We start from the raw sequence: 27,422 nt of genomic DNA, 5'->3' as shown, positions 1-27,422 counted from the left end.
GCTGCTGGAAGCCACGGCAGAATGTGGGCAGAGTCCCTTAGTGCAAAGCAAGGGGTTTGAATGGAGTCAGTGTGCTGAGAGTTCTTACAGATCTATCTCACTTTACAGTAGAGAAACTAACAGACACCATGTTAACAGTACGGCTAAAACATCTCCAGGAACAAGGCTCAGTCGGCAGAGCATGCAATTCTTGATCTTGGGGTTGTAAGTTCAAGCCCCATGTTGGGTGTAGAGACTACTTAAAATCTCTGAAAGAAAAAACCATCTCCAGGAACAGGACAGACTGATATCACGTACCTCCTGACAGTGCATCAAGAAAAACACAGGGCCATTCCCCTGCCCCTCCTGCTCAAAGCACATGATCGATTATAATCAGCTGAAATGTCAGATAAAATCAAATCAGTGGACTTCTGCAAAATAACTGGCCTGTGCTCATGAAAGACAAAGATCTGTGAACTGAAGAACTCTTCCAGGCTAAAGGAGACTGAATGCCCTTGACAGTGAACACAACACAGAATCCTGGAGTTTCTTTCACCATAAGGACAGGTAATATCTAGTTAAAGTCTGTTGATTCAGTTATGGTATTGTCTTTTTTTAAACTGATATATACTTGACATATAACATGATAGTAGTTTCCGATGTACAGCATAATGATTTGATATTTATGTATATTGATAATGGTATCCTCTCTTTTTTTTTAAGTTTATTTATTTTGAGAGAGAAGAGAGAGCAAGTGGGGGAGGAGCAGAAAGAGAGGGAGAGAGAATCCCAAGCAGGCTCTGCATAGCTTGACGTGGGACTTGAGATCATGATGTGAGCCGAAATCAAGAGTTGATTGCTTAACCGACTGAACCACCCAGGCTTGCTGGTATTGTCTTTTTTTTTTTTTTAATTGAGGTATAATTGATATATAATATGATATTAGTTTCACGTATACAGCATAATGATTCAATATTTGTATATATTGATAACAGTATTGTCTTTTTTAAAGTTTATTTATTTATTTATTTTGAAGAGAAGAGAGCACAAGTGGGGCAGGAGCAGAGAGAGAGAGAGAGAAAAAGAAAGAAAATACCAAGCAAGTTCCACACCATCAGTGCAGAGCCCAACTCAAGGCTTGATCTCATGAACCTGGAGATCATGACCTGAGTCAAAATCAAGAGTCAGTCACTTAACCAACTGAGCCACCCAGGGTCCCTGGTATTGTATTGTATTGTATTGTATTGTATTGTATGTATGTATTTAATATTTATTTATTTTTGAGAGAGAGAGAGAGAGAGTGTGAGTGGGCAAGGAGCAGAGAGAGAGGGAGACATAGAATTTGAAGCAGGCTCCAGGCTCTGAGCTGTCAGCACAGAGCCCGATGCAGGGCTTGAACCCAAAGAACCATGAGATCACGACCTGAGCTGAAGTCGGACACTTAACCGACTGAGCCACCCAGGAGCCTTCTTTTTTTTTTTTTTTTTAGAGAAAGAGAATGTCTTTTTTTTAATTGAGATATAATTGACATATAACATGATATTAGTTTCAGGTGTACAGCATAATGATTCGATATTTGTATATATTGATAATGGTATTGTCTTAATGTTAATTTCCTGATTATGCTAATTGTACTGTAGCTATATGAGAATGTTTATGCACATGGAAGTATTGAAGAGCAAAGGGGCATCTTGTCTGCAAATTACTGTGTGTGTGTGTGTGTGTGTGTGTGTGTGTTAAGAGAGAGAGAGGGAGAGAAAAGACACAGATAAATCAAATACAATAAAATGAGAGAAACCTAAGTGAAGAGTATACCACAACGCTTTATATTCTTTCAAATTTTCTGAAGTTAGGTTTAAAAGCATTTTGGGGGAAAAAATGCAACCCCAGCCTGACACCATAAGCAAACCAACCCCCAGTGGATTAGAGACCTGAGTATACAAGACGAAGGTAACAATGAAACATGGATAAACTTCTTACAGTAAAATTAAGAGCTTCTGTGGGGCGCCTGGGTGGCTCAGTCAGATGAATGTCTGACTCTTGGTTTCGGTTCAGGTCATGATCTCCTGGTTCGTGAGTTTGAGCCCTACATCGGGCTCTGTGGTGTCAAGGTGGAGCCCACTTCCAATCCTCTGTCCCCGCCCCCCCCCCCGTACTTCATCTGCTCATGCTCTTTCTCTCTCAAAAATAAATAAACATTAAAAAATAAATTAAGAGCTTCTGTGCATTGGAAGCCACTGTAAGGACCCTCTGGTCAAAGGGAGCCCCTCTCTGAGCCAGTTTTGGCCAGTGGCTGAGGGAGAGGTTCTGGGAGGGGGCCGAGGTGGTGGGTGATGCAGACACTGATGTGTGCCCTAGCCCCCCACTCAGCCAATACCAAGCATCCCTTCCCTTGTGTGATGGTCCTCTGTTGTGACTTTTTGGGTGCCCTAGAACCACAGTCCCATAGACCAGTGACAGGTGGCTCTGGCCACATACTCACTTGGTGCCCCAGTGTGCCATGGTCCCATGGTCAAGTTTTGCTTCGTTTTTGGAATGATGTACATTTCCTGGTGGGGAAGGCATAGCCCTGCTCCGGGACCCGAGGGCTGTGCACCATGACTCTTACTGGGGCTTGCCAGAAACACATGACATCTCTTTCATTATCACAGATACTTCCAGCTCGAGGGGATCTGCTGGACCTGGTGGGCCAAGCAGGGGGGGTGCTCACCCTGCAACCTGGCCCTGCTACAAAGGCCTATCCTTGCCCTTGGTCTTTTTCACAGCTGGCAGCCTTCTGCGTCATCTGATAAATGTGTCACAGTAGGGTCCCTGAGTGTGGAATATGCCACATCCCCAACTCAGAGAGACCTACCAAGTCTTGTGTTCCTTTTTTCATGCAAACTGCAATAACCTGTATTTACTTCTTTTTTTAACTCTTTTTTTTTAATGTTTTATTTATTTTTAAGAGAAATAGAGAGAGAGAGAACACAATCAGGGGAGGGGCAGAGAGAGAGGGGGGACAGAGGATCCAAAGCATGCTCCACACTGACAGCAGAGAGCCCGACATGGGGCTCGAGGTCACAAACCATGAGATCATGACCTGAGCTGAAATCGGACACTCAACCAACTGAGCCATGCAGGTGCCCCTGTATTTACTTCTGAGGGGATTTCCAATAGGCCACTGACTAGCAGCCTCATTGAGGTGACGAGTCCCTGGCCTTTCGGAATGTGTGTCTCACCAAGGCCACTGATGTACTCAGCATTTCCTGTTCACAGGTCAATCACACGACGTCATCCATATGCTGGACCAATGTGATCTTGGGGGAATGCCCAGAGCATTAAGGTTCCTCCGAACTGTATTATGACAGAGAGTGGGACAATTAAAATGGTCCTGGGGTTGGGGTGCCTGGGTGGCTCAGTGGATGAGCGTCTGACTTCGGCTCAGGTCATGATCTCATAATTTGTGAGTTTGAGCCCCGCATCACGCTCTGTACTGACAGCTCAGAGCCTGGAGCCTGTTTTGGATTCTGTGTCTTCCTCTCTCTGACCCTCCCCTGCGTGTGCTCACTCTCTCTCTCAAAATTAAATAAATATTAAAAAAAATAAAATATAATAAAATAGTCCCAGGGCAAGCCTAAAAGCATAATGCTGTCCATCCCGTGTGAATCCAAACTGCTTCCAATCCTCTTTCCATTTTTTAAAATTTAAAATTTATTTTAATTTTTTTATTTTTTAAAGGATTAATTTTCTTTTTTAAAATTTTTTAATGTTTTTAAATTTATTTTTGAGACAGACAGAGTGCAAGCGGGGTAGGGGCGGAGAGAGAGGGAGACACAGAACCCGAAGCAGGCTCCAGGCTCCGAGCGGTCAACACAGAGCCTGACACGGGGCTCGAACTCACGAACCACGAGATCATGACCTGAGCTGAAGTCAGAGGCTTAACTGAGGCCCCCAGGTGCTCCCATCCAATCCTCTTTTCAGATGAGAATGGAAATGATCACATCCAGTGGCTCTGCATCATCTCCTGTGTAACGTGCTCAACTATTCCATATCTGGCCGCTGCAGTGAGGGCTGCGATCAGGCTGGGTGCCTGTCATCTGCCAGGACTCATGTGCTCTTTGTAGGGGCCAAACTGGTGAATATAACCTGGGGGTGGTGGTGATAGGAACCACCACCCTCCAACCTTTAAGGCTTTCGGTGTGGCACTAATCTCTGTCTTTCCTCCCAGAGGCAGTATTATCCTGTAACATACTCTCTTGGTGAGTGGGTAACAGTTTCAGGAGATTCTGCTTGGCTTTTCCTACTCCAATACCTCTTACTCTATGGGCCAAGGAGCCAATGTGTGAATCTGCCTTTATCAGAGGGTCCCCAAGACCAGCCCAGGTCCCGTGATGTGCTGGCAGCACCCCCAGGACTCAGCAACAGTGGGGCTCATAGTACAGCTCCTGGCTCTCAGTCGTAAGCCATGCTGGATTACAGCCAATGGATACAGATCAAAGTCAGCAAAGGGGAGAAGACACACAGTGTGAGGACCAGGGAAACCAGGCACAAGCTTCCAAGAGCCCCTGTCATTGGAGCCACATGCTTAATTCCTCCGGCAGTAAGATGTGAGGACATGAAATGTGGCCAACCAGGGAAGCTCATTAGAGACTCAGCACCCCGGGTTTTTTTTTTTTTAATGTATATTTATTTTTGAAAGAGAGAGCATGAGCAGAGGAGGTAGAGACAGAGAGGGGGACAGAGGATCCAAAGCAGGCTCTGTGCTGACAGCAGTGAGCCTGATGTGGGGCTCAAACTCACAAACTGTGAGATCATGACCTGAACCAAAGTTGGACATTCAACTGACTGAGCCATCCAAGTGCCCCAGCACCCCAGGTTTTTAATAGGGGGCTGGCATGTAGGTTCTGTCTGTCCAGCATGAACCAAAATTCCAGACTCCCAAAAGGAGTGTAGGTGTTCCACATAAACCTAAACAGGTTAGGCACAGTGAGCCATTCTTATCAGTTAATGGTGGGAAATTTCCCAAAATCTAAGTTGGCAGATGTTAGCTTAGGGCTGATCTTGCAAGGACAGTGATCACAGCCCTGTTGTGTAAACTCTTTTTTGCACAATGCCAGCTGCCTAGTAGGACTGTCCCATAATACATCTAGGAGCCAGGGAGATGCCCGAGGGGTCTTGGGCCCAGCTAATTCACTGTGAAATGGAACTTGGCTAAGACTCTTTTTGGGAGGCCCAGAACACACTTGGGTTTGTTACCTGCCTCCATGGCCCCTGTAGTCTGGGATGGGTGATAGCCATGACAGAACCCGGTGCCTTTGGAACAATGGAGATGAAAGGAGACAGAAATAATATAGGCCAGGGGGCACCTGCGTGGTTGACTCAGTTGAGCGTCCAATTTCAGCTCAGGTCATGATCCCAGGGTCATGGGATTGAGCCCTGAGTCAGGCTCCACACTGAGCATGGAGCCTGCTTGAGATTCTCTCTCCCTCTGCCCCTCTCCCCAGCTCTCTCGTTCTCTCTCTTAAAAAAGAAAGGAAGGAAGAAAGGAAGGAAAAGAAAGAAAGGAAGGAAGGAAGAGAAAGAAAGGAAGGAAGGAGGGAAGAAAGAAAGAAAGAAAGAGAAAGAAAGAAAGAAAGAAAGAAAGAAAGAAAGGAGGGAGGGAAGGAAGGAAGAAAGAAATAGAAAGAAAAGAAAGAAAGAGAAAGAGAAAGGAAGGAAGGAAGGAAGGAAGAGAAAGAAAGGAGGGAGGGAAGAAAGAAAAAGAAAGGAAGAGAAAGAAAGAAAGGAGGGAAGGAAGAAAAAAAGAAAAGAAAGAAAAAGGAAGGAAGAGAAAGAAAGAAAGAGAAAGAAGGGAGGGAAGGAAGGAAGAAAGAAAGAAAGAAAGAAAGAAAGAAAGAAAGAAAAATAGAAGCCAGGTGGTGGCACACCTATTGCAAGCCAGGTGTCAATGACTACCATGATGGTTGGCAAGATCAGAATGGCAGAGTCTAGAGTGATGGCGTGCAGAATGTGACCTAGTGACCAGAGAGATGGGCAGCCGACGAGGGTATGCTGCTTAACAGATATAACCAAAAGAGATCAAGAATGGATCAGCAGAGGGGCACGTGGGTAGCTCAGTCGGTTGAGCGTCTGACCCTTGATCTCATGGTTTCCTGGGTTCGAGCCCCACGTTGCACTCTGTCCTGCCAGTTCAGAGCCTGTTTGAGATTCTCTGTCTCCCTCTCTCTCTGCCCATCCTCCACTCATGCTGTCTCTGTCTCTCTCAAAATAAATAAACTTAAAAAAAAAAAAAAAAAAGAATGGATCAGCAGAAACCTAGGTTAGCCAAGCCAGTGGAAACTCATGATCCCTTGCCCATTTCCAGACCCAAATCAGTTCCCAGGCCCAGAACCCACTGGCTGAAGCAGAGGCCAGGTGTCCTTGTAAAAACCTTGCAACACTATGGCAAGTGCCCTGCCCGCCCCCCCCCCCCCCCCCCCCCCCCCGCCCCATCCTCTAAAGGGATCTGTTCTATTTACTCAGGTCACTGTTTCCCTATTCTCAGTTCAATGGTTTCCAAGGGGAGGGGGCGGAAGGGCAGCCAGGCCAGCTGGGAAATCTTTGCCCCTTCATGGGTATGTTTTTTTGAGCACCTACTACACACAGAGCCAGGGATAAGGTGGAGCAGAGGCATCCCCTCACAGACACTCCTGGAAGGCTGGGTAGATAGAAAACCCAGGAAAACAGAAAGGGACAAGGGTAGCCAGGGAAGGGTCCCAGGAGTCCTAGGGGGTTGCCTAAGGGGCCCCAGTGCCCGAATAGCACCAGGTTGAGGAGGACCAAGATCAGAGCCATGAATCTGTGAGGTGTTTCTGCAGGTGGAGTGTGGGCTGGGGGCAGGTTGGGCTGAAAGGAGCAAGACATACTATCATCATAGGTATTTTCTTGTGCAGAAGGCTTAGGAGCACCTGGGTGGCTCAGTTAAGCATCCCACTTTGGCTCAGGTCATGATCTCATGGTCTGTGAGTTCAAGCCCTGCTTCGGGTTCTAGGCTGACATCTCAGAGCCTGGAGCCTGCTTCGGATTCTGTGTCTCCCTCTCTCTCTCTGCCTCTCCCCACCCCTGCTCGCACTCTGCTTTACTGAGGTGTCCAGTTGACCCCTTGAGCAACACGGGTTTGAACTGTACAGGTCCACTTATATGTGGATTTTTTTTTTCAATAAATACAGTACAGTATTGAAAATGTTTTTTCTCTTCCTTATGATTTTCTTTTTTTTTTTTAAGATTTTATTTTTAAGTAATCTCTACACCCAATGTGGGGCTCAAATTTATAACGCTGAGATCAAGAGTCGCATGCTCTACAGACTGAGCCAGGCCGGTGGTCGCTCACGATTTTCTTAATTTTCTCTAGCTTACTTTATTGTAAGAATATACTGTATAATACATGTAAAATGCAAAATATGTGTTATTATGTTATGGGTAAGGCTTCTGGTCTACAGTAGGCTATTTGTAGTTAAGTTTGGGGGGAATTCTACTGATTTTTGACTGTTGCTACCTCTAACCCCTGTCTTGTTCAAGAATCAATTTCCATACCACAACATTTGCCCAATTTAAGTGTACAATCCAGTGACTTTGAGTAAATTTACTGAGCTGTGCAAACATCCCCATAATCCAGTTCTAGAACATCTTCCTCATATCTGCCCCTCCACCCCCAGGCTGCCTGTGATCTGTTCTCTGTTTCTTCTGATCTGCTTTTTCTGGACATTTCATATAATGAGAGTCATACGCTATGTGGTCTTTTGTGTTTGGGGCACAACTTAGCATAATGTTTTTAAGTCCTCTGTCCTATTTTAGTGGGAGAATTGGGGGAAATTTGAATGATACCTGTAGAATGGCTGATAGGTTTGTGTCAAGGTTAATTTCCTAGTTTGTATAACTGAATTATGGTTAAATCAGATTTTCACCTTAGAGTGAGATAGATGAAGGGTATATGGAAACTGTGTACTATTTTTGCAACTTTTTGGGTAAGTAAAATCATTTCAAAATCTTTTTTGTTTTTTAAGTTTATTTAAGTAATCTCTATACCCAATGTGGGGCTTGAACTTGCAGCCCCGAGATCAAGATTCACATGCTCTTCCAACTGAGCCAGCCCCGTGCTCCCCACCTTTTTAAATTTAGTTTAGTGTCCGAGTTCTGCACTGCTTATGGTGGTCTATTGTTCTGAAATTGTGGTTTCTTCTCAACATAATGGTTCTGCTGACTCTATCCCTCTCCAGAGATCCTTGGTGAGCTCAGCTTCTAGAAGGTTCCTCGGGGCCCTGTAGGGGCTGGAGGGCAGAGGCATGTCCTGCAGGAGCTCAGGGAGGGGCTTTTACCGTTCCTTCATGAGGTGAGCGTCTAACAAGGGCTGCCCAGGAGGGTGAGTGGGTGGCCCATTGCCTGGAGGGCCCCGGGCTGGACCTCTGTCAGCCAGAGCAGGCACAGCCTAGGCAGGGCTCTGAGAGACTGGGCAAGGGCAGAGGGAGCGAGGTGGAAACTGCAGGATCTGGGGAGAGCTCCAGGGGTGGAGACCCCAGTTACTGCCTGGACATCTGCCCCAGAACTTCCTCAGAAGCTGCCTCAGCTTCCTGTTGTCAGGGAAGGGGATCAGCTTGGAAGGGAAGATGTCTAGGCCTCAGAGGAAATGAAAGTCTGGCAGAGAGAAGCCCCTGAAATGCACGCATACCCACGGACACACACGTAGGCCCCAGATGAACTCCAACATGCTAGCAAGCCCAGGGGCCCTGAGAAACACATGCCATGACCGCCACAGACACACGTGTTTCACGCAAACACACTGGCACACGGTCTGCCTGCTCCTGGGGTCCCAGCTGGGGTCAGGGGGGTGGCCAGAGCAGGGGGCTGTGGTCAGGACCACTTTCAGGGAGGACAGGAGTGCTGAGCAGGCAGAGAGAGAGCTCGAGGGCACGTCTGGCATCTGTTCCCTTGTGCTCCAGTCTCTTTCTGAGCTTCTGTCAGTCATTTCTCCACCATTGAGCACCTACCATGGTGACTGGCAAGCTGGTCCAAAGCAGGGCACAGACACGGAGACCCATCCCTGCCTCTGAGGAGCCCGCTGCAGCCCCTGGGGAGCAGCTGGTTTGCTGGGGGCAATGATGGCAAGGGGCATTTGTTGGGCATTGGCCAGACCATGAGAGGGTAAAAGGGGTTCTTGGGGAGCCCAGCAAGCAACAAAGCTCTTGGGCTGGAATCCAGGCTTGGGGACAGCAAGGAAGGAGGCCAGCTGGGTGGCAAGGATAGAGCTCCAGAGGTCATATGACCCTGACATATGGAGACTCCCCCAGAAAGACCAGGCAGAGGGTGCCAGGAGATCACAATGGCCCAAGACTAAAAGCAGTGGCAGTTGCCCCAAAGACCCAGCTGCTCTGTTCATCCCACGGCATGGCCTGTGCCTGCTTGTGGCCTTGCCATCTCCTGCCTGTGCTCAGGTATCAGTCTGGACTGTGCCACAGCTGACCAAAACCCGCCTCCAACCAGCTTGAGCCAAAAGGAGAAGTGGCTGTGTTATAAAACGGAAAGGCTGAACGGCCAGGGGCTGGGAGGGGGGGGGGGGGGGGGGGGGGGGGGGGGGGGGGTGGGGGGGTGGGGGGTGGGGGGGATGGGGGGGGTCCCAGGCAAGGTGGTCCCAGGAGGCTCTAGGACACTGGCCACCTTTCTCCTCAAAGCGTGGCCTTGCGTTAGCTCTGTCTTCCTCAGGTTGGCCAGTAGCCATAAATGGCCCTCAGAAATCTTCCTCCTCACTTTGAGTTCCCCTTCCCAAGGTTCTTAGGAAGTTTCCAGAACTGCATCTCACCATCTTGTGTTAGCCTTGGCTCAGACAGTCAGTTTGGACTCATACGTTCATCCCTCAAGCCCAGGAGGGGTGGGAGGCAGCTATATCCACACCACAGGACCTGACAATAGGAAGGGTTGGAACCTCAGGAAGGAGGGACCCTGGGCAGGCAGAAACAGCAGGTGACTGTTCTGAGGTGTGAGTCCCAGGAGATGCTGGGCTCAACCACCCTGGGTGGGCTGACCCATCCTTCCGGGCCAGCAAGGTGGGCTTCGGGATGGCCTGTGTGCATGGAGCCCAGGGAGCTGTGAGACCGGCGGGCATCAGGTTTCTCGAGGGGAGCAGGGACTCAGCTGTGCCCAATTGGTCTGGGTGCCCGGACTGCCCTGCTGTCAGAATTGCATGTTATATAAGAGCCCTGGGCTGTGATCAGGGAAATAGGTAAGTGGGTGTGTATAGGTGGGAGTGGGGTCAGGGCTGGGAACCCTGGAGGAACCCATGACCTGTGTCCAGGTGAGAGATGACCGGGGCAGGGCAGGGCTTGGAAGGTGCATGGAGTGGGGGGCGGGGTGGATTTGAGAATAAGCAGGACTTGATCAATAGGAAGTGGTGTAGGCATGTTGTGTGGGGGGTGAGGGGGCTAGTTCAGGTAGGATCCTCTGGTTTCCTGAGACCAGACTGAGGACAAGGGGAGGTCTGGAGAGCCACCTAGGACCTGCTGAGGGTACAGGGCCTGAAGGACACTGGGTTGACCCAACACTATGGTGTGCCCAGGTGGATAGCTTGGGCTCTGTCAGCACAGGACTAGGCATAGAAGAGGCAAGAATGCCTGGGAGGAAGTGGTGGGGCCGGGTTGTCCCCAGCCTGCTGCTCTGTCCTGCCCAGGCTTTGTCTGGCCCTGGTTTCTGTCTGCCTAGCCTGACCAGGCTCCTGGGCTCTTGCTGGCCATGGCCACGCCCCTCTGTCGTGCCCCCTCCACTAAGTAGGGGCGGGGAGATCGAACCAGTCTTCCTCTCCCTGACCAGCCTCTGAGCCAGCCTCTGAGCCAGCGGAAAGGGGCTGATAAAAGCTCCGCAGTTCCTTTCCACACACCAGCCCGGCTGACAGACCTGCCAGCACCATGAAGGACGAGGTGGCTCTTCTGGCCACTGTCACCCTCCTGGGAGTCCTGCTGCAAGGTGCGCTGGCTCCTGTTTGGGAGGTGGGTGGGCCCTGAACTCCTGCAGCCTGTCTTCTGCCCTCCAGGCCCCGGGGAGGTGCTGGAGGGCCCAGAGTGGGTGCGGGGCAGAGGCAGGGCTTCTGGCCCAGACTCCTGATGCCCAAGCTCTTCTGGCACCAGTGAAGGCTGGGATACCCCGGGGCTGAGACGCTTGTGTTGTTCTTGGTTAGGGACAGGGAAAGCCGTGGAAGGAGTATTTGCAGGGTGAACTGTGAAAACCCTGGGCAGGGACCAAGGCTGACATGGGTGCCTGACCAAGGGAGGGGACAGTGAAATGGAAAAAGGCCCCTGAGGGACAACTGAGGTAGGCATGCCTTGTGTGGGCTGGGAATGGGATATAGAACCCTGGAAGAGGGCAGGGGCTTTCAGGGAGCAGGTGGGGCATGCAGGTGTGTTAGGCTCCAGGATCTGGCATGGGGGGCACCAGAATGAAAGGGTGATCTGGTGGTGGGTACAGAAGTGGGTCAGCCATGGGCCTGGGGTGGCCCTGGTCCAGCTGGTCCCTGCCCTCTCCAGCTATCCTCTTTCTGGGGGTCCCAGCAGGACCCGGCTTTGCCTTCAAAGGAATTCTCTCTATGCTGGGATGGCATAGAGCTAGACAGGGCTGGAACCTGCTGCCTGGCCCTCCAAAATTGCATGGTGACCTTTTAGACTGGCCCTACAGGACATGTTCCGAGGCTAGATATCTCTACCACTTGGGACACCATTACCCCACACTGTATGGGCCAGGACAAGGCTCAGCCTGGGCAGGGACCCTGGAAGGGCCAGAGCAGACAGGCTGACTGGATCTCCTGCTGCACTGGCAAGGTCGGTTCTTAGCCCCTCCTCACGTAGCCATGGGACCCCCCTCTAGCTCCTACACTGTGATGGTCCACATAGCCTTGGCACCCACAGTGCACTTGGGATGGGATATTTCTTCAGAAGGCCTCACACCAAGCGCACCAGCGCCACAGGACTTGCTGGAAGATAGCTGAAGACAACAAGCGCTGGAGCTGTGTGTGTGATGGGGGCCTGCCCTGAGACCAAGAGAAGGGCCCTTGTGCACTTAGATCCATCCATCCATGCTGGAACAGGATGGGGGGGGGCGGGGTGCAGGGGAAGGCAGAGCCCTGGAGGCCTGGTGTTGGACTAGATGAGTCTCAGTAGCAACCAACTGGGGGGTAGGGGAGAGGATGTATGTCAGACTTTAGGGCAGAGTCCAGAGCACCTGAGCAGAGAAACTAAAGCAGAAGACCACACCACAGTTTGGAGGCACAGGGCCCCAGGCTTGAGTGATCCTGGCCGGAAGTAGGGTCAGGAGCCCTCCCCACCCCCCACTGCATCCACCTCTCTATTGGTGGGGACCAGGAACTGTAAACCACAGCGTGTGTGCTCCCCTGCACCAGGGAGAATGCAGACAACTCTGCCCTCAAGCCCTGGTGGCATGCCCTATTCAGGGACCCCCAGAGCCAAGATCACGTCTAGAGAGTGGGAGCTGGTCATTTGTCTGTGTTTTGCAAGGCAAAGGATTCAGGAGCACAGTCCTAAGCTTGAGGGCCCCTCCCTAGTACAGGTGTAACTGTGACGCATCTCAGGGTGGGGGAAGAGGGACCTTGCCCTCCCCTTGAACATCTTGGACACAGGACAAGCCCAGAAAGAGAGGGGGCACGAGGTCCCCTCGGGAGGACTTTATTTTCCATGGGGGCTTTAAAGGGGAATCATGACAAGTTCAGCGTGTAGAAAGGAGAAAAGGTGGGAACCTGGCGGAGGTTGAGGGCCTCGGGGCAGCCAGACCTGACTCCCGCCCCTACTCGCCCCCAGCCTACTTCTCCCTGCAGGTGATCTCTGCACGCAGAGCCTTCCGCGTGTCGCCGCCGCTCACCACCGGCCCGCCCGAGTTCGAGCGTGTCTACCGAGCCCAGTGAGGCGCGGAGGGAGGGCTCGGGGCAGGAAGGGAGCGAGCCCGGACAGCTGCAGGGTCCGAGGCCCCCCGCCCGCGCCCTCACGCCGCCCCGCCCCCACCTCAGAGTGAACTGCAGCGAGTACTTCCCGCTGTTCCTCGCCACGCTCTGGGTCGCCGGAATCTTCTTTCACGAAGGTCTGGGCTCGGGGAGGGCGTGTACGCCCTGGAACCACAGGGTCTCGCGCCAGCTGGCTCACCTAGCCCTGCCCGCCCCTCTCCCAGGTGCGGCGGCCCTGTGCGGTTTGGTCTACCTTTTCGCGCGTCTCCGCTACTTTCAGGGCTACGCGCGCTCGCCGCAGCAAAGGTGAGAGCAGGGTCGGGGCTCGGGGAGGTCACGTGGGTCCGGGGAAAGGCTGTTTGTGGGAGGAGTCTTGACCATCCGGGCAGCGAAACTGGGAGACTGGCTGGAGGTGGGTCCCTTTTGGGCTGGAGACGGGTCCTGGCCAAGCTGGGCGGAGGTGGGTGGAGCTGGGCGGCAGGGTAGGTGGGCGGAGCCGCCGTCGCTCCGCCCCGCCCCTGCTGAGCCCTGCCCTTAGGCTGGCTCCCCTGTACATGAGCGCGAGCGCGCTCTGGCTGCTGATATCGCTGGCGGCGCTCGGCCTGCTAGTCCACTTTCTCCCGGCCGCGCTGCGCGCCTCGCTCCTTGGACCGTTTCGGACGCTGCTGCCCAGGGTTTGAGATGGAGGACGCCAGGTCGACGGAACGGGAGAAAAGCCAGAGCTTCCGGGAGGACAAGGGAGGGGGTGCTCTCTTTATCCTTAATCTTCAATTAAAGTGCCGGTAACCGGGCTCCGAATTCACTCTCTAGGTCGGAGGGGATCGCGCACTGCGGCTGTGGAGCCCAGCCCTGGGCCGCAGCGGTCGGGTAGGCTTCCTGGGTGTGGGGCTGCAGAAGAAAAGGGTCCTCTCGGCCGGGCCCACGGCCGCCCTTTCCGTCGGGGCTCACCCCACGGCTCCTTCTCCCCGCGTTCAGCGCTGAAGTCGCCTGTCTCCTCCTCTGAGGCCTGCCCCTTCACTGTTCCCCAGCCGCCCTCTTCCCCGTCACCTGGCTTTCACAGCTGACACTAGGGACTTTCCTCGGTCAGCACTCGGTCCCTGCCAGCTGGCACAGTGTGGATGTTCAGGGCACCCTGCCTCAGAGGCATGGGGGCGACGACCAACGTGGTCATTGTAGTTGTGACGGGCGCTCTCAGAGAAACGTCCGGGTGCCCTGTGGGACCAGACCTGGGGAAGGCCTGCAGGCCGGGCAGACCGTCCCTAAAGAGGTGATTGTTTTTTTAGCTGCGTCCGTGGAGGAGAGGAGCTTTCCAGGCAGGGCAGCCAAGCGTGCACAGGCCCTGAGGTGGGCGAGAGACCCTAAAATGTGTTAGCGACCGGGGGACGGGGCGGAAGGTGAGCTGGGGCGGCAGGTGGGGGGCTTCGGTACCGTGGACCAGGGCCGGGCTGGGACTCATGAAACAGGAGGTCGGGATGCCTTGGGCTTGAGAGGCCGCCTCTGGAGCAGGCAGTTGGGACGGATGATGGAAGCTAGGGGGCGCCTTTGGCGGGGGGGGGGGGCGGGGGGGAGATGGTCCTCAGGAAGCAGAGGCGGTTTGGGTCGCCAGGCCCAGGATTCCGCGCCGCCTCCACCCGGGAGTTACCGACCCTGCGGCCTGGGCCCTCTAGGAAATGCGGTTGAGAGCTGCACGGAGGGCTGAGATGGCAGCGGGCAGGGGTGGCATTGCCAGGCACCTGGCCTCCCGCCACCAGCGGGAGCTTGGAACACTCACATGGGAGGCTCGCGCTTCATTAACCCTTTATTACAAGTCACGCTCTTATAGAAGTATATGTGGACTTACGTGAAAAAATCAAATGTATCCAAGAATAAAAAACACAGCACATAAAGTAGTATATGCATTCCAGTGTTCGCGCCGGAGACAGCGGGCGCCCAGGAAAAAGCTCTTCTAAAACGGCCTGGCTCAAGCCGGCCGGGTGCGAACGGTTCTGGGCGGCACAGGCCGGCCTCAGGCACAGTGTGGGGGCCGCCTGCCTCCTCCCGCGGCCGGGCGGGCGGGGGCAGCACCAGCTCCTGGGGCCTCCGGGCCAGCGGCGATCCCAGGCCTGGGGATCCCAGGCTTGCAGAGCGGGGAGCGCTGGGCAGAACCCCTCAGGCTTGGGGCAGCGATGCCTGGCCCTCCAGGGGCAGTAGCCACAACATCCCAGGTCTCCCAGGTCTCATGGGCTTCATGGCCAGCCAAAGTGCACCCTCAGAAGCCCTCCGCTTAGTCGGCCTTTTTCAGGAAGATCTATAAGAACAGGGTTTGGGGTCAGCTGGGGCCTCAGAGTTCAGCCCTGGTCTAGCTACTTTGACCAGCTCCCTGTCCTGTGCCGTCTAGCTTACCTCGCTCAGAATGACCCACACTGGAGAGTCTGTCTGGATGGAGAGGCGCAGTGCTTCCAGGGGGCCAAAGGCTGGGTCCACCTCACCTTCTGCCACACCCTTGTAGAAGGAGCCTGAGGGAGGGCAGCGCTGAGAGATTGCCTCCAGACCCCAACTTAGCCTACTCCCCCCACCTCCACCTGCCCCCCTCCACTCACCTATCTGGAGGTAGCCATCAGGGCTCCGAGGGTACCTCAGAGTGGCTGAGCGGCCCTCCTGAAGGGCCTCCTTGTCTGACTGGGGGTTCTGGGAGCAAAAGAAAGGGGCTGAAGCCAGTGGCTGTGGGAGGGGCAGGCGTCAGTGTATATCCATACCCCATCACACTCACATCAAACGGCAGCACCTCCACGGATGTGTTGAAGAGCTTGTCCTCTGGGTGCTCAATGTTCCCGCTGCGGAAGAAGAACCTGCAGCCAGACAGGCCTGTGAGCTGCTGCAGGGGTGGGGTGCTGCACTGGCACACTGTCTAGCAGACCAAAGGCCACGCCTGGGCCAGGAGTGTAGTGGGTGGGCCCTGGCGTCTGAAGGAGTCTGGGTACCACCTGGGGCAGCCACTGGGCTGTGCAGGGCAATGATGGTGATGGGCCAGTGTCACAGAACTCCTGTGGGCACTGCCTGACTTCAAGTAGCTGCCACTATGAACCCCACTTTTCAGATATGGAAACTGACGCATGGTGAGGTTAAGTGATTTGCTGGGGGTGCTCACAGAGGGGCATGTGCAGGTCCAGAAATTTGTAGTGAGGCCTGTACCCTGGTGGCTACCCTGCCACTCCCCCAAGGCAGAACAAGGGGCACTGGTACTGACCGCTCAAGACGCAGCGGCTGGAAGAAGCGGAAGCGGATGAAGTCCCCTGCAGCAGGTGTGAAGGCCCAGAAGAAATCCTCGCGCAGGTAGGCCTTCTCCAGGGTGAAGTGCTGGTATGTCTTGAGGCTTGTGCTCACCTCGGCCGGTGGGTTCACATGCTCCTTCCTCAGCGCCTGCTTCCCAAAGTCCTTGTCCTGACACCAAGGAGGGACAGTGGTGCTAGGGAGGGCCCTGATCTTGCCCTGCCTCCCGCTTGCCCCACCTGGGCCTGGGCTCTGCCTGTACCCAGCCAGTCCCGTGTAGCACCGCCCACCTTCAGTTTCTGGATCTTGCCCGCCAGTGAGGAGTGAGTGCCTACATGCTGGAAGAGGGATGGCTTGAAGCGGATCCGAAGGTTGGCCTTCTGCCGGTCACAGTGCTTCTGCAGGGGGAGGGGGACGCCCTAGGGCTCAGCTTGGCTCTGCTGTCTCCCCATGTCAGGTGGCACGTGGACACGGACATATTCCATGCTGGAAGCCATGTACCCCACCGCCCCCCCCACCTCTGTGCAGCCCCCGCTCACCGCATCCTTCTCGGGGTTGCAGACCTTCACCCACAGGATGTGATCCAGGAGCCAGTCAATGGGCTTGTCCCGGTAGAACATGAGGATGAACTCCACAATCAGGCTCAAGTCCAGCGACTTGAACATCTTCCCTGGGGGTGGAAAAGTGTGCTGGGTGGGCAGCTCTGCCCTGCCCTACTTCCTCTTAATCCCTGGCGGGTGGGGGGGGGGGGGGGCGGAGGGGAGGGTCACCAAGGAGGTTCCCACAGCAAGCTCTATGGCCAGCTGCAGGCAGGTGCAAGCACAAGAGGGCAGCCAGGGGTAGTGAGCCCCGACATGTGGAGGCACAGGGAAGGTGAAAACAGACACTCCTGGCAAAGCTCACAAGCATGACCCTGTGTGGTACCAGGGCCATAGGAGGCAGAGGTAGGCTGGACTGAGGGGCCCTGGTGGGGTCAATGGAATGGGGTCGGGCAGGGGGGGCACACCAATGAAGCCCAGCTGGGAGAACTCCAGGATCATCCAGTCCTCAGAAGGCTGTTGCAGGGCGAAGTTCTTCATGGTGCTCAGGTAGTTTGGCTTGGCGACAATGTCATCCTCCAGCTGCACAGTGGTGGGCAGAAGGAGGATCCAGACTCAGGATGGGCATGGGGCATGGTGGGGCTCACCACCTGGGCCCAGCCAGGGTCCAGGGCTGGTGGGGAGGGGGGTGCAAAGCAGGGTCTCAGTGCTGACCTGCACATAGTAGATGCCTTTGGACTGCGCATACATCATGAGGAAGCAGTAATCGAGGTTCTGTTTGGTCCTCCACCTGTGGGGTAGGGGCTTCGGGAGCTCAGACCCCTCCACCTCCAGTGTGGTTACCACAGAGGCCACTGGGTGGGTTGGACCCCCCATCCCAACCCCATGTAGGGGGCCTCCAATGGATAAATGGAGGCACTGCAAGGAAGTGCCTGGGTGACTGGCACCAACAGACTGGGTTCTCAGCACAGGTGGGTGGGTGGCTGGGGCCCGGGAGAGGGGGGAATGCTAGTACCTGACTCTCTCCTTGGGGTCCCCAAAGGACTCTCGGAGGCGGGAGAAGTCAGGGTAGAAGTGGGGGGAAGGGGAGATGACCTCCAGGAGCCCAGAATGGATCTCCGTGGGAAACCTGGGGGAAAGGAAAGGCGGGTAGGTGTGCAGCGTCCAGGCACCAGAGTTAGGGCAGAGCCGAGCTAGCCAGACCCTGTCCCTTTATTAAGGCCCACCAAGCAGACACTGCCCAACACCACACCCATCCTAGAAGCAGTCAGGCTCCAGAGGGGCTAGGCCACCTCTCTGTACCCACCCTCTTTCAGCTAAAAGGAGAAGCAGGCACTTGCCTGCCCAGCACCCTGCAAAGTCCTCCCCGCACCAGCTTTATTGGACTGCCAGTACTCACAAGGCTTTGATGTTCTCTGTCACCACCGAGGTGTACTGTGGGTCAGTCTGTGGGGAGACCAAGAGCCCTCCCTAAGCCTGGCTTCAGCCTGGCCCCAAATGGCTTAGGGTCAGAAGCGTGCAGGCTTCAGATGACCCCATGCACAGAAGTGAGCCCCCCATCCTGAGGGCCGAATAAGTCTGGGCCTGGGGACCATAGTGCCTCACAAAAAGCTGTACCTGGGGCCTCAGGGGTGGGGCAGCCTAGGTAACCGGGATCCACGAGGCGGCGCTAAAACTTCTTTTTTTCCCTTCATAAATTTGTGAATGAATCTGACAGTTGAACTTCTGGTAAGTTTTTTCCTCCGGAATGTTGCTGTTTTATTTCTCCTTCTTGTTTTGTGCCGTGTGTTCTCTGAATGCCCCCACCCCCACCCTGTACCCCAGCCCACTCGCCTCGGCGATCAGCACCACGATGACCGAGTCCTCCTTCTCCTGCGGGCTCAGCTCCGAGATGAGCGAGTGCAGCGTGTCTGTCAGGTACGAGTGCACCTCCCGCCGCACGCTGGGGATGCCCATCACTACCGACACTGCAGAGGCGCGGAGATTGCATACTGGCTGGATGCTGCGACCGCCCCCTCCCATCCCCGCCTCTGGCCCCTCTCGGGACCCGCCCCTACCTCCAGTACGGCCCTGGCCCACGCGCACGGCAGGTTGCAGGCTGCTTTCCTTGGCCAGCAGGTGCGGCAGGTGATGGAAGACGGTGGGCAGGTGCAGCACGTGCTTGTGCGAGACGTTCCACGGCTTCAGTCGTGGATCCTCTGGGTGGGTCGGGAAGGGACGGCTCAGACCAAACGGCCTGCGATTAGCCCCGCCTCCCCTGCCTCGTGTGGCTCCAGCGCTCACCAGTCAGGCGGCCCCAGGTGCGATTGCCCTCCCCCTCTCGCAGCGCCTGCCTCTCCGACACAGCCCTCTTGATCTCGTCCAGCACCAGGTTGAGCTCCTTAGAGCGCTTGAGGCTCTCCTGCTCAGCCGCGTGCAGCCGGTCACGCAGCGCCAGGAACTCCCGCTGGTACACGTCCACCACATCCCCTGTGGGTAGTTCGCACGCTGTCACCAGGGGGCAGCCAAGCACTGACCTACTGCCCCTCGAGTGAGCCAGTACGCACATTTTTGTGCCCATCTGTGCGATAGCCCATCTACACCTGTTCTTGTGCCTGCCACATGCCGGGTCCGGGGATGGAGGGCAGGAGGCGTGTACATTAGGGTCACTCTGAAGTCACAATGACACTCACACCGTGGGGAGCAAAGTCTTCACTGGAAGGATTGGTCTTCTTCAGTACTCTCCCCCTACCCTTTTGTCTTCACCTTTGAGGAAACATCTGAGGAAAGGCTGCAGGATCACTTCCAGGTGGGCCAATAGACTGAATCCTCACCTAGTGGCTCCCAAAGCCCCTTCTCGCTTCTTCTTGCAGCATCTGCTTCTTCCAGAAGATGGGATGCCCAACATCCCATCCACGGCACAAGGACCCAGCTCTCTGTCCTTTCCCTCTCCCTCCTCTCAGCCTCTCTCCTCTGCTCCCCACCTGTGTTCACAGAGCAGATCATAGGCTGCCCCAAGGCCCTCTGGGGATAGCCCTCTCCAGACTCTCATTCTATCCTCCTGATGGGCCCCAGGACCCATTCTGCACTAAGCACCAACTCTGGATTCTCTGTCTCACTCCAGCCCCAAGAGGTAGCTGCTGCAGTCACGGTCTCCAGTGCTCAGAGGAGCAAATGAAATTGAGGGACTAGTCCCGGGTCACTCAGTGAGTTAGCAGGAGAGAGGGAACAAGCTCTGGATGCCCAGAGACCCACTTCTCTGGAGACCTGTACTGGACATGTGCCACATCCAAGGGTCTGCATGCCATCCCGAAGCAGCACAGAGGTGGGGCTTCCTGACAGTGGAAAGGGCTCTGCAGGGTGCCAAGTACCTAGCTCCCCTGGTTTGGCAGGGACCAGTGAGCAAGGATGAGACATCCCTGCCTGTGGCTGGTGCAGCCAGGTCCCGCAGGGCTGTGCACACAATGTCTTTTCTAATCTCGGGTTTGCCCTCTTTAGTTGCCACCACATACAACTCCTTTTCCTTGTCTCGTGTCTGTGCCTTTGCTTGTGCCATCTCTTCTGCCTGAGATCCCCTCTTCTCTTGAAACCCATGCCAAATGAAAACCCATGTAACCTTCAAGGCCTAGTTTCAAAGTTCAGTTTTCAAGTCCGGGAAGCCTTCCAGAACTCCCTTCCCATCCCTAGGCAGCTCTTCTGTTCCTTGATCCCTGGTGGAGTCGTAGCCCCCAGAATGCCCTGGGATGGTGTTGCCACCCCAACCCAGCTATGGGCACCAAAGGTCAGGACCAAGGCAAAGTTCTGTCATCTCAGGACACACCCCCTTAAACTGCACAGGGCAGAGGTCTAAGTGGTAAATCCTAGGGGAAGAGGAAGCTGTGGGGGTGGGGTGGGGGTTTGAGCCAAACAGACCCTCCCTAAGGCACTCTGCATTCATCAGCTCGTCCCACAGGGACATCCCTGGAGGGGGAGGGAGGGGAGTCAGGTTACAAGATCTGTGAGGCTCTGCGCTGGGTTCAGTGGCCGGGTTACCCTGGAAACCTGACCCCTTGAACGGGAGCCAGCCACCCCCAACAAACACCCACCCAGCCAGCCTAGGGTTGGGTGGCACCAGGCGCCAGGAGTGTCCTCCTCTGGGGCAGATGCTCGACAGGACAGGAAAGGGGGACTGGAAGTGCCGAGGCCCCCAGGAGGGAGTTCTGGAGCTGCCTGCTCTGTGACATGTGGGGAGGGTGGAGGCCTCACTCCTCTCTGACTGCTGTCCCTCCCAGGCCTTCTCTGTTCCATAGGCTGAGCTCAGTTCAACCTTAATCTGGCAGGGGCAGACAAGCCAGGTGGGCAGCAGTGGCCACCTGAGTCCCCTGGCCACTGAGGACTGGGCCCAGCCTGCTCCCCACCATGGCCTCCCTTCCTAGGGGCCTCCGTCCACCCAGGTCCTGAGCTTCCTCTGCTTACCAGCAGGTGACAGGCCCTGGCTCCTGCCCACACCAACCCTTTGTCATTTCCCTCAACACCGTAGGCCCTGTCCCTCAGCAGCCTGCCCCTGCTCCTGCCCTGCCTGCAAGGTCCCCAGACTGACCACTGTCCTTGACTTCCCTGGCTCTGGGGCAATTCTCTCCTTGCCCGTCAAAGCCAGACTCAAGCTGGGTGCCTACCTCCCCATAGGCTGAGCCGGATGTGCCAGGGCTCTGCCAGACCATCCTAGCAACCCCTCCTCACCCCCCCTGCAACCTTTTTGGGTTAGGTGGCTGGATTGAAGTGTTGAATGGGTGTGGGGGGCGGGCAGCTCCAGTGATGGGAGGGGCAAAGGCCTGGGGAGCCCCTTGCCCCTGAGGGGTGGGACAGAAGTTCCTGGGAGCTAAGGCTGAGCACTTTGGCTTCTCCTTCCCTCCACACCTTCCTGGCCCACGGAGGAGGGGTGGAGGGCCTTGTCCCTGGCGCAGCTGGCCATAGGGAAGAACTGCAGCTGTGGCCGCCCTAGTGTCACCTTTCCCACCCCTCCCCCCACCTGAAGGTGGAGTAATCAGGACATGTGACCTTGGGGACCACAGTCTCCCCCACCCTCTTCCCTCTTGATTGAAAAAGCAGACTGAAGAGCCAAGCTGGGCACAGACCCTTGCCAAGTACTTAGGGAAGGGGAAACAAGCACAGAGGGGCACAGGCAGGTGGCAGGCCCAGGGAAGGTCTGCTGTGAACCTGCAGGTGGGGGCAGGTGTTCCTCTCCTCTCCAGGCCTTGCACCCACCCCTCCCAGGAGGTCAAGGAGGGTGTCTGTGGTTGTTGAGGTTGAGGCGGCTGGGATGCTAGGGAGGGTACAGGATGGGCCCCGCAGGGTCTGCTGTTCTCCCTGGTGATGGGCTTGGCTGAGGGCTGCAATTTGAGTGCTAGTGGAGCCGTGGCACAAATCTGGTCAAGGCTGGATAGGACAGTGGGCCCTAAACCTGTATCCAGGGTCCAGCTTGCCAAGACCTAGGTGTCCTTCCTGGCACTTGGCCCTGAGCTTCCAGGAAGCTCCTGCTGCCTCCTTTCTCTGGCTCCCAGCCCACCTTTCTTCCCCATCCGGGTTTCTCTGCCTTTCCCGTATGTACTGGTGCCTGTGCCAGCCCTATCCTAAACCCCTCACTCACTGCAAACTGGAAGCTGGGGTCAAGTCTGGCCTCAGACTGGCTTGGTCTGGCTCCCCCACGCACAGGCCTAACACAGTTGTCTACATGTAAGAATGAGAAGGGTTTGCATAAGAGCCCGGATCCAGCCTTTTCTTGACGCTTCCAAAGCCCTGGCTTGCTCCACTGGGCCCCTTAAAACAGTGATAGCTCTTGACAGGAAATCCCAGGTCACACACCTTGCCCTACCTCACAGGCTTTTGGGCTTCTAAGAGCACTCCTGCAACTGAGCCCAGCACTTCTTTTGCTTGGTTGCCAGCCTCCCAGATACCCCTCTCAGAGAGGGTGGGCCTAGATGGAAACACTGGTATCTCCCCTCACTCTTCTGTCTCTGGAGATTTCATCGCCAGCTAGGCTCCCAGAGAACAGGTTGAGTTGGGGGCCTTGCCCTGGAGCTCCTGACATGAAGCTGAGGGCATGTGGCTGTTGCAAGAGGCACATAGGAACTGCAGCCTGGCTGAGGACAGGACCTGGCACCCTGTCTCATCAACTCACCCACGACCAGACAGATGTGCCCCAGCACATTAGATATGGCCCCACCCTGGCCTCCATGCCAGTCTGCTTATGTGGCTACTCTTCCAAAGGTCCAAAATGTCATCCCCCTGGTGACACACCTACCTACAGAGAACTCTGCCCTAGCCATGCCTGATCTGTGCCAAGCCCTAAGGATCTCCCTTCAGGGCCTCTGGAGCCCTAAGCCCTCAAACCCAAACAGGTTGGCAGATTGCAGTAGACTGGGCTGGTCAGGCAGGAGACAGGGGCCGTTGTGGCTTGGAGGGTCAGGAAGGTTCCAGATACTCCCTCAGTCCTCCTCCTCCAGTTTCATTTAGCACAGGGTTGGGGAATAGGGAAGCAGGAGGTAAGAGGGTGGCAGAGGGTCAGCTGGCCTCAGCCTGATCCTGCTTAGACTTCCCGCAGGAAGGCCAGGAGGCAGGAAGGAAGGAGCTTTTCCCGGAGGCTCCCATGCTGCAGGCCCAGTGGACAAGGCCTGTGAGGGCCTCCTCAGCCCTTCACCAAGGCCCCACTCAGCCACAGCCAACTCAGCCAACACCAAGCAACTCCAGCCAGTACTGTGGCCTGTCCCTACCCCCATCCCCAGGTGTGCTGACCTAGCTCAGAGGGCCACAGTGATAGATTGGCCAGCCTGCACAAACTTCAGGTGGGGGGTGGAAGTTGGATGAGACCACACAAAATAAGTTCACAGGTAGCCGGGGCTGGGCTGGCTACTCATGAGGCTGTCCACGGGCCAGACAGCCACAGGAAGGCTTCCCCAGCACCCAGGTTCCTGCAGAGGAATCCTGGGGCCAGATGTCATGGAGAAGAGCTGTGGAGGTCCCAGGGAGCAGACCCCACAGTGGGATGGGGTGGAAAGGTGGTGTGGGGTGGAGGGTGCCGCCTGCATTTCTGGCTGCCCCCTTACACCTGTCTCAGGAACACCGTACCTGCTCCCACCCAGGTGCCTGGAAGGGGTACCTTGGGGACCACCCGGCTACAGCCATCGCTTGACCTTGTGTTCCTGTCCCTCTCTAGAAACTCCAAGGTCCCCGGCTCGCCCGTGGGAGCGACCAGCCCTAGCAGCGGCGTAACTGTACTCCCGGAGAGCGGTCTGGGGTCCTGGGCGCCGCACCGCGCATCCGCTGACCGCTCGGCCCGGCGGCCCAGCCCAGGCCGGAGGAGAATTTCGCTATTCCGGCAGCAAACAAGTGGGGGCGAGGATGGGAGGGGCGTCCTCCCGCGCCGCCCGGGCGGGGAAGGGGCGCCTGCGTCGGCTTCCGGCCGCCTCCCGCGGCCACTGGCCGGACCCTGCTCCGGCGGCCAGCACCCAGGTGAGCCCAGGTGTGGGACGCGGCGCGGGGCCCGGCGGGGGAGGGGGCTCACCTTTCTGGCCGCTGAGCGCCGCGTACCAGGAGAGCGAGAGGAAGGCGCACAGGCAGAAGAGCAGCAGCGTCAGGAAGGTGCCATTGCGGAGCCTCATCTCCTCGGGTGCGCGGCGGGCGCCGGCGGGGCCGAGGCCGCATGGCCCGGGGAACCGGGGCCGGGGCGCGGGGGCCGGGAGGCGGCGGGGGCCCCGGCCCCGGGGCGGGGAGGGGCTGGGGGCCCGGGGCCGGGCGGGGATGCGGGCGGGCGGCGCTGGGGACCCGGCCGGGCGCAGCGCTGACTGCTTCTTCGGGGCGCGGGGCTGGCGGCGCGGGCGGCTTCGGCTGGGCGGCTGGGCCGGGCCGGGCTGGACTAGGCTAGACTGGGCGGCGAGAGCCGCGGCCCGGCCTGGATCCGGGGCCGCCGCGGAGTCGGCAGCGCAGGGCGGGGCGGCCCGGATTTAAAGGGGCCGCATCACCCGCTGCCGCCACCAGCACCACGAGGGGGCGGGGTGGGGTATTAGCTCCCGGGATCCCGCCCGCGCGGCTCGAGACAGTGGCCCCCGCGTGGGCTTGCGCGTCCCAGGCCTCGAGCCGCCACGGGTAGGTCGAGGCTGGGGCCTTCGCCAGTGCGGGTGGGCGGCGGTGGTGGAGGCGCGCTGGGGGCCCCGGACCCCTGCTTCGTAATCTCTCCATTATGAACCCTCCCTACCTCAGATCCGACCCCGCTCCCATTTATTCGGGGGACCCTCAGGCCCCGCCCCCAGGTCTAAGCGGTGGGAGGGGGAAAGATGCGGCTGGAGCTGGTGTTGCCTCGAGGTGGGAGACTGGCCTGAGTGGCCGCTGCCTGCACCGACGCCCACGGGCGCTTCGCCTTCCAGGACCTTTCTGTAGTCAGCCAGATAAAGGCGTGCTGGGGGCCAGAGAGGCGCTCCTGCTCCACAGAGTGTGCACAATGGGCGTTTTTCAAGAGCGGAAGAGCCACTGTTGCTTGGGTGTTGGGCACAGTGACCAGTCCAGAGCGGGCCTGGCTTCCCAGGTGGGCGGGAGGCAGGTGGAACAGTAGGGGGATGCTGTCCGAGGCCCCTAATGGTCCAGCGCTTACACCTGAATTTGCCCCGCCCCTCCCTCCTATCCCCTCCCCACCCTCCGTGAAACCAGCGAGGGTACAAACAATAAAGGGATTTGTCCAACTGAGGTTCAGGGCAGACATCTGGGGAGCACCCTTGTCCAATTCCTAAGAATCCTGGTTTCCAGCATTGCCTGCGAGCCCCGCCCCATGGGAGAGGCTTTGGCAGGGGACAGGTTTCAGACTGGAAGTCACTGGGGATTTCTCTTTCTCTTCCAGCCCAGGTCCACACCTGGGGCAGGACGTGCTCCTGGGAGCATTGTAGGGTCTGGGCATTAGCCTCTGTAGAGGTATTTATGCCAGGAGCAGGTGAGGCAGGGCCAGTAGCTGAGGTGGGACTTCATCCTGGGGCCTGATTCCAACGCTGACAGGTTGGTACTGCTCTCTGCTTGTAATGAACTTTATGAACTGACACCAGGCCTTGGAATCTTCTAGAGGAAATGGTCTGGTTTTGTGTTCTTGTGGCATCTTCTGTTTGTGGCAGGGAATAATGGTTTTTCATTTGGACGATCAGTGATACAAAGGGTTTTACCTTGTTCTAAATGTGTCTTTAGTTTTTTTTTTTTAATGTTTATTTTTGAGACAGAGGGAGACAGAGCATAAGCAGGGGGAGGGGAGGGGAGAGAGAGACACACACACAGAATTTGAAGCAGTCTCCAGGCTCTGAGCCGTCAGCACAGAGCCTATCGCAGGGCTTGAACCCACAAACCATGAGATCATGACCTGAGCTGAAGCCCCATGTTTAGCTGACTAAGGTACCCAGGCACCCTTAAATGTGTCTTTAGGTTTAAAAGGAGTTGATTTAAGGAAAATTCTTAAACCAGTAAAAATTAAGGAGAGGGCTCATCCGTGACTAAAGTTTGGGAAGCTCATCTGAGTCCCCTTCCACGTGACTAAAGTTTGGGAAGCTCATCTGAGTCCCCTTCCACCCACACTCCGGCTTTGGGGAGGAGGAACAGGAATTAGGGAGGCCCTGGGATGGGGGTAGGATCCTGGGAATTGCAGGGACTCTGTCAGAAACAGGATTACCTAGGGCCACCATGGTCGAGAAGGGTGGTGATTGACTTTGGGAAGTGTGAGGTCTGGAGTGGGAGGGGGGGCTAGGGGGTATAGGCTGCAGGGACCACACCCAAACAGATGGCTGGGTTGGGCAGCCATAGGAGTCCAGGCTGTGGAAACTGAGGGCAGGCTTTCCAGACCCCCCCAGCCAAGCTGCCTTTCTGTGCCTCCATCAGAATCCCGGGGGCAGGGGCAGGGGGTGGGGGTGGGGGTCCTCTGGGCCACACCCTCACTCAGGGACACACACCCACCACCACGCCCGAATGTCCTGCTAGGATTTACATTGAGGGAGAGAAAGGACATCCCAAAGGAAAGCTGGGTGTGGGGTGCTCAGGGAAAGAGAGCAGAAACCTAAGGGGGCAACATAAACGGGGGCCTGCAAAAGTGACATCACAGTGAGGGGAGGCCCACTGTTCAAATCTATATATATATATATATATATATTTATATATTTTTTGTCCTCTTCCGATCTACGAGGACATTTTTGAGAGAGAGAGAGATAGAGAATGAACCAGCAGGGGAGGGTCAGAGAGGGAGACCGAGGGTCCAAAGCAGGCTCTGTGTTGTCAGCAGAGAGCCCAACGCTGGGCTCAAACTCACAAACCGTGAGATTGTGATCTGAGCCAAAGTCCAACGCTTAATGGACTGAGCCACCCAGGCGCCCCGGTCTACTGTTCCATAATTCATTAGTCCCTGCATTCATTTGTTCATTCATTCTGCCCACTGTTGTTGGGGAGAGGGGCCTGATCCTGCTGTCCCAGCTCTGGGAGGACTTTAGCCTGCCCCCCACTGTGGCTTCTGCACTCCCAACTTTGTCCTTTGAAACAGGGGCAGCAGTTGCTGGACTCCCCTGGGTTGTCCACTGCTCTCTGTGCCCTTGCAGTGATTAGTGCTTCAGGGACCGCCTGCAGCCAGACTCCCTCCAGGCACCTCCAGGGCTAGGGAGGAGCATCCCCTCACCCAAGGGTTCAGCCCCTGTGCCTGGGGACAGTAACTGATCTCCACCCAGGAGGGAGGA

The 27,422-nt window shown here is 56.1% G+C and overlaps 2 protein-coding genes across 3 annotated transcripts; one reads left to right on the top strand and one right to left on the bottom strand.

Moving 5' to 3' along the window:
* Window positions 1-360: 360 nt before the first annotated feature.
* On the top strand, window positions 361-13,722 carry LTC4S (leukotriene C4 synthase). 2 transcript variants are annotated; one of them, XM_049648987.1, is made up of 5 exons: window positions 361-546; window positions 12,792-12,891; window positions 12,998-13,068; window positions 13,156-13,237; window positions 13,470-13,722. In XM_049648987.1, the coding sequence occupies exons 1-5, from the start codon at window positions 489-491 to the stop codon at window positions 13,609-13,611; spliced, it is 453 nt and encodes a 150-aa protein (XP_049504944.1). In that variant the 5' UTR covers window positions 361-488; the 3' UTR covers window positions 13,612-13,722. The 2 variants fall into 2 exon arrangements, with proteins under 2 accessions (XP_049504944.1, XP_049504943.1); XM_049648986.1 differs by lacking the exon at window positions 361-546 and adding an exon at window positions 10,798-10,950.
* Window positions 13,723-14,716: 994 nt separating this feature from the next.
* On the bottom strand, window positions 14,717-24,661 carry MGAT4B (alpha-1,3-mannosyl-glycoprotein 4-beta-N-acetylglucosaminyltransferase B). The gene is made up of 15 exons (XM_049648985.1): window positions 24,239-24,661; window positions 19,003-19,188; window positions 18,777-18,917; window positions 18,553-18,686; window positions 18,119-18,165; window positions 17,735-17,848; window positions 17,434-17,509; window positions 17,187-17,301; window positions 16,720-16,850; window positions 16,471-16,578; window positions 16,158-16,351; window positions 15,681-15,759; window positions 15,511-15,598; window positions 15,314-15,426; window positions 14,717-15,218 (listed from the first exon to the last, which is right to left on the bottom strand). Exons 1-15 carry the CDS (start codon window positions 24,333-24,335, stop codon window positions 15,195-15,197), a joined length of 1,647 nt encoding a protein of 548 aa, XP_049504942.1. The 5' UTR covers window positions 24,336-24,661; the 3' UTR covers window positions 14,717-15,194.
* Window positions 24,662-27,422: the final 2,761 nt, after the last annotated feature.

Source organism: Panthera uncia, assembly GCF_023721935.1.
Source record: "Panthera uncia isolate 11264 chromosome A1 unlocalized genomic scaffold, Puncia_PCG_1.0 HiC_scaffold_17, whole genome shotgun sequence".
NCBI classification, from domain to species: Eukaryota; Metazoa; Chordata; class Mammalia; order Carnivora; family Felidae; genus Panthera; species Panthera uncia.
The sequence above is the reverse complement of the archived record's forward strand: the minus strand, read 5'-3'. Positions and strand labels throughout refer to the sequence as shown.